Here is a 7,024-nt window from a genome sequence, read left to right on the forward strand (position 1 = left end):
TTATTATACTAAAAACGAGAATTTTTAAATAGTTAATCTGATATTAATATCGATATATATTTTTTCAAAATTTTATGATATATTCAAATTTATATTTTATTCAAAAATAAAAACATTATTATTTTCTCAAAACCATGTAAAGTTATATTATATCGACATGGACAAAGAACAAAACAATATATTAAAATCAAGATGTATCTCGCTGCATTATGCAAGTATCCTTCTAGTCATTATAAATACACTTAAAATTAACTTTTGTTCAAATATTGAAGTATCACTCTTTAATGTATGTAATCACTTCTTGAACCAATACTATAATTTTGGTTGCTTGGTCAAACCTGGTTGAATTTAGTTATTTATTTCTACTTTGTTCTCTCTTTTATGATCTCTCTGTGTGTATTTGTATGTGTGTAAATATACACACACACACACACACACATATATATATATATATATATATATTCAAATATTGTTTTTAATGGTCTTGACCAGTGCTGATCAACTATTGCCAAAACTGGGTTTGAACCGGACCTATGTTGGGTTGGGCATCCAACTAAATATCATAACTGACTTAGAGTCGAAGTCTTGGACCTATAGTCGGCACAACCAATCATTTTGTAGTCCTACGTTGATCCCATAACTGCTCGTGATCCTCATGCCCAACATAGATACCTACCATAGAGCCAACCTTTTAGGTTACATAACGATATAGTGTGTAAAAACAATTAACATGTGAAGAAAACCAGAAAAATACTTTTTTTCATAAAGCTAGAATTTTTGTATATAGTGAATGAGTTTTTTGTATGAAAAACAGTACATTTTTTACACGAAAACAGTTATACCCACCTTAGTCAGTATAATATATCTTGATCTCATTGATTACTATTCTAGTCTGTATGATATGATCTTCGGTTCATTATCATCTTTGTACTGCCAATCTGATCGATCTTTCCCCTGCAATATGATCAAAATTCTCATATACTTTGATTCTGAAGTAAACCCGTTCATTGTTTTTGATACAAAATGTTAATACGCCTCGTGATTCAATACCTTTCTTTCACACAAACTAATGCATCTTTAATGATTTTGTCCTATATGATTAAAGTATGCTAATCATGCTTGTTTGTTAATTGTTGATTTGTTGATTGATATGCTTTTCAAGCTCGTATCTTATCTTTATAACGCTACCAAGATTCACTTTTTGCACTAAATGTCAAAAGGCTAAAGATATGTAGACCCCACCAAATTGAACGTATTGTATGTCTCCTATTCTTTGTTTTCCGCTTATAAAAACGGGTTCTTGTCCAATAAGGTTTATCAAGAAAGATTTCAAAACCAATGAGAGAGAGTTTTCCGATGCATTGATTACTTGCTCTCCCTCAAGGGCTTCTGACTCAGCCCAACAATGCCCATAAATCTTATGGGCATGTTTTAGGGCTTGTTAGGAGCTGCTTGAGGGAGAATAAACAATCAATGTTTTGATTATGTTATTTGCCGAAGAGCGTTGCATGGTATGCATTGAACGTACTGGTAATTATCAATTTTTAACTCTCGTCTATCTCTTGATTTTCTAAGATATGATAACGTCTTTGTCACTTTTAGATCTGACTATATATTATTCCTATCATTTTGTGAAATATGTTCCAGTGGTAATGTCAACGTATGCACATCTTATACTCTATTTATCTGAGAACATGTAGTTCATTTTCTTACTCCAAATGTAAAATCAAGAAAGTACTGTCATTTCCATACGTAGATCTCCATAAATCATATTTAGAGCGACAACAAAGTAAATACTTGTCACGTAGTCCTCCATATTCGCATTCTCGACTCGTTCCACCTCTACTTATCTCTTATCTCATATCTGCCCCAGTCTCGATCACCTATCCTCTCTCTCTCTCTCTCTCTCTCTCTATATATATATATATATATATATATATATATATAGACTTGGGATCATATGAGACCAAAAGTTTTTGTGAGACCCGTAAGACCAATTCTCAACCATTGGATTAAATCTTCAATCTCAAAATTCATAATCATAAAATTGCCACGAGACTTCTCAATAATTACAAAATTGTCATCGTGCAATTTTAGACCATTAGATCATTAACTTATAAAGTTGATCAATGAACATAAATTGGTCTCACAGGTCTCACGAAAAACCATTGGTCTCACGTGAACACAACCCTATATATATATATATGTATATATATATATATATGTATATATATATATATATGTATATATATATATATGTATATATATATATATATGTATGTATATTCCATTTTTAATTTAATTCATTTTTAACACACATGATTTGGAGTTATACCTCATATACATCCAAATCCAAATTGGGTACAAAAAGTGACCCTCAAAAATACCCTTAGTTGTCTTTTTTATATATTTATATTCTTCAACACTGAAAGCGTTAAAACGTGGCTTCGTAAACTTCATCCGATGAAAATCCATTGTAGTTGTTGACAGTGTAGTCTGAGTATAAAATTCTAAAACAATAACTGATCAAACATATAACTTCGATCTATTAAGATGGTTGACGTTCAAAGTTTAATTTTTAATCTAAAACAGTAATATACAGTCTATATACTGAAATGAAATATGATTTATTCCACGTGATGATTAACAACTTAGAAAAATGTTTTTGACAGACTCGGATACTGCAAATTGCAACAGATCTTTATTAAACATTATTTATCAGATGAAATAATATTAATACTGAACCAGCTAAAATATAGTAAAGGGTTTTTTTTTCTATATAAAAGTATGTCAGGAATATAATCTGTTTAAATGTTGGAGTATGCAGTCAATTGAAGGCATAGCTTCATGTGAGCTATTTATACATGTCATGGCCATGTTCCAAACCTTCCAAACCTTTCTTTTATCCTTCCCTTCAAAAGGGAACTCGAAAGTTGCATATCCTTTAACTTTTATCTCGTCTTTTCGTTCAGAACCACATTCTATCGACTCCAGTGCCTTTGATCCTCCTAAAATGTCCAGTATAATTATCCCGAAATGGTATATGTCGTTGTTTTGTGACAATGGCTCACATGAGAAAGGTAGCGGGGAAGGCGGCGATGGTGGTTTTCGCTGACCAGTATCGGGAACTTCCACTGCAAGTTGGGTGAATCCATAGTTTGAGAGATAAGCATTGAAATCAACATCGACCATGATGTTTGAGGTTGTAAGGTTTCCATGAACGTTCATGATCATGTTTCTATTTCGTGCCGGTGATTGTGAATGGATGAAGCCAATGGCTCTTGCTATGTGCAAGATTATCTTTAGTCTGTGCTTCCAGCTTAACGGAGTGTGACCATGTTCTCTTGCCCCTGAAACGCTCGAGCCCAAGAAATTGAAATCAGTTTATTCAACAACCAAACTATATAAAACCAGTATGTAAATATAATTCTTTTGAGACAGTTTTCCAATACATGGAATCTTAATAAATGCTTTTGCCCCCGTTCGAAAAAAACGTGCAAGATGAAAAAGACACATCAGTTATTTGCTTATTGTTAAAAATAGCATACCGATAAGTAGATCATATAGACTACCCATTGGGTAGTAATCACAAACAACGAACTTGAACCTCTTGGAATAAAGATACGCCTTCATCGAAACAAGATAATCGCATCGTTGTCCAACTGCCGCCAACACACCTACCCGTCGCCCAAACTCCCTCCTTCTCACACAGACCATTCTAAACCTTTTCAACACACTACACATACCATTTGAAAACACCACTTTCTCCGTCACACCCAACGCGCTCTCTCCCACAACCCCAACTGATGCCCCCATCACATCTTTCAGTCTCCACCGAACCCCACCATCTTCCTCCGCAACAGTACCGTCACACGGCACAACCACCTCATTCTCCATACATCCCAGGAAAATCTCGTCGTATTCGCTTAAAGAAAGCGACGGCCGGCAACTTCCTTCAGTATACCTGAAAGAAACATAAATAACAGATAGTTAATTAATCGCGAATTAATTCATGAAATTAATTGAAAAGGGAAATATTCAAGAAACCTAATGCTTCTTCTAGGTTTGGTGTTTAAAGCTCTTGACAACATTGTGGCCTTCTTTGAAAAAAACTATGGTGTGGGTGTTGAACCCTTTATATAAAGATTGGGAACTTTTAATTGGTTTAAATTTAATTAAAAATTAAATAAATTAATTTCTAGAAATAATCGATGGGATTTGTTTTTTATGGAAGTTATTAATTATAGTATTAATATACGTCCAAAATTAAGAATATGCATTTGAATATAATTATCTTAATTGATTATATGATTTTTTTTTATTAATTTCGTAATAATTAAAAAAATTAGGCTGTTTGGCAGCTGCTGAATGGTTTGGTGAAAAATGATTAAGTGGTCAGAATGATTAAAAGGTTCTCATGATATAATGTAAAATGAAATACTTGTTTGGTAATTATCTACAACGAAATTAAGGTGTTGAATGGTTAAGGAAGTCATTCAGATGGTTTTGGAATCATCGTGCGTAAAACAGAGGATATCTCGATTGGTGAGAAAACGGGGAAATCCCATATGACCCAATGTATTTGACAAGAGACAGACTTTTTTTAACAAACAAGATTTATCTCTTAAGGATTCAGAAACTGTCTCTTAATAAAACTATTAAGAAGTAAACAAATAACCCCTAAATACAAGGATTCAATTTTTTTTTTACAATTATATTAATTTGCAATTTTTAACTAAACGTAAATGATCAATTATAACATGGAAAAAACAATTAAACGAAAAATATTAATCATTATTCAATTAATTTATATTAAATTATTAATAAAGCTATGTCAAAACCCAAAAGCAACAAATTAAAGGGGTCTATCTATTCATGTAATGTTATCGGTCATAAAAATGAATTGTTGGTAAGTGTTTTTTATTTTTTAATTGTGTAAGAGTTTTTTCTCTCATTTATTAAGTAACATTATTGGTCTTTGTTATCTATACTATATTATAAAACATTTGACAAAAACTCTTAAAAACCGTTTTTATGCATCAAGTATTGTTTATTAATGCATATTACTTAAAATTTGATATTACAAGTAAATTGTGCATAAGTACAGTTTATTAAAGCTCGATGTTTGAATTCGTGTAACTAACTGCGGATAAACATAATCAAATAAAGAATAAACATCTCATTTTAAAATATAAAAAATCTAAAATATAATTAGGATAATTATCGAGTTGTAACAAAATAATTAATTATTATCTTTATAAGAAAATTATATTATTAAACCAAATATAAATTAGTTCGGTTTAAACCAAATACAAAATATTGACTCAAAACCTCCATTTTCTTCATTTTAAAAAAGTTGTTGGAAATGCTTTTACCAACCAAGATTCTCGGTTCTTGTAACGTTCACTGGTCCGTTTATCCTTTGATAAATACCCCCTAATAGTATTTTCTAAAATTATAAGGTTTTTATTGGAAAAAAAGTTGAATATAATGATTAATCAAATATAAAAATATCAAATTCCATTATTATGAAAAACTAGAAGGATACTCGCACAATATTTACAGCAAGATATATCTTCATTTAAATGTTCCATTTTATTTTTTTATCTCTGTTGATATAATACAATTTATGTGGTTTTGAGAAGGATAATATTTTTACGATTTAGTGAAGTAATTTATTTTTGACTTAACAACAAAAATTTATAAAAAAAATGATGATTCTATTAGATTCAATGATTATCCTAATCATATTTTAGATTTTTTATATTCAAAACGAGATATTTATTATATATTTGATTATGTTTATCTGCAGTTAGTTATACGAATTCAAAAATATAGCTTTAATAAGTTGTACTTACGCATAATTTACTTGTAATCTTAAATTTTAAGTAATATAAATTAATACACAGTACTTCATGCATAAGAAATGATTTTTAAAAGTTTTTTTGTCAAATGTTTTATAATATAAATAGAAGGATACTCGTGCAATGCAGCGAGATACATCTCGATTTTAATGTTCTATTTTGTTCATTGTCTCTGTCGATATTATAATACGATTTTATGTGTTTTTAAGAAAGCAATAATAATTTTATTTTTGAATAAGATATAAATTTGAATATATCATAAAAATTTGGAAAAAAATATATAGCAATGTTAATATTAAATCAACTATTTAAAACTACTTATTTTTTATGTAATTTCTTTAATTTATTGTTTAATTATAATTTAATTCAAGTTTAATAATAAAATAATTTATTTTTGGTTGAATAATATAACATTTTATAAAGATAATAATTAAGTATTATGTTAGATTTCAATAATTATCCTAATTATATTTTAGATTTTTTATATTCAAAATGAGATGTTTATCTTGTATTTGATTATGTTTATATGCAATTAGTTACACAAATTCAGATATGAAGCTTTAATAAGTTGTGCTTACGCACAATCTACTTGTAATCTTGAGTTTTAAGTAACATGCATTAATAAACGGTACTTTATGCATAAAAAATGATTTTTTAAAAGTTCTATTAAATACTTTATAATATAGCATAGATATAAATACTTTATTTTACAAAATGAAGTGTCTAATTGATTATTATTTTCCAATTTAAATGTTAATATTTCAAAAATATTATTTTAATGAAATATAAATTGATAAGGACATCTTGCCTAAATGTCGCTTTCTTTTCACCTGTATTTTGGCACCAATCCTTTTTAAATTTGAATAAATATATTCCTTTCCAATTTTGAAATAAATACATTTTTAAAAAACAAAAATAGTTTGTCCATTAGTCATACAACAACGATATCTCGCACTCAAGACGGGTGTATCACAGCTAGATTCAAAATGACGTACTTATATAAACGGTTCGAGTTTATCAACCGTATGTAAGAGTAACAGTTCCTTAGGATTGGTTAGTGAGCTCTTTGTGGGTGATGGTCACTTAAGCTGGCTTACCTAGTGAGCCATCATGTATCTGATTTGCCTCTTACGTGATACTTCTGCAGCACGAGGGAGTAA

General features: G+C 29.6%; 1 protein-coding gene across 1 annotated transcript; it reads right to left on the reverse strand.

Annotated features, from left to right (window-relative positions):
- Positions 1-882: 882 nt before the first annotated feature.
- LOC112529581 (probable inactive receptor kinase At5g58300) lies at positions 883-4,091 on the reverse strand. The gene is made up of 4 exons (XM_025140905.1): positions 4,048-4,091; positions 3,549-3,964; positions 2,887-3,350; positions 883-954 (listed from the first exon to the last, which is right to left on the reverse strand). Exons 1-4 carry the CDS (start codon positions 4,089-4,091, stop codon positions 883-885), a joined length of 996 nt encoding a protein of 331 aa, XP_024996673.1.
- Between the last annotated feature and the right edge of the window lie 2,933 nt (positions 4,092-7,024).

This window comes from Cynara cardunculus (genome assembly GCF_001531365.2).
Source record: "Cynara cardunculus var. scolymus isolate 2C chromosome LG 16, CcrdV1, whole genome shotgun sequence".
NCBI lineage: Eukaryota > Viridiplantae > Streptophyta > Magnoliopsida > Asterales > Asteraceae > Cynara > Cynara cardunculus.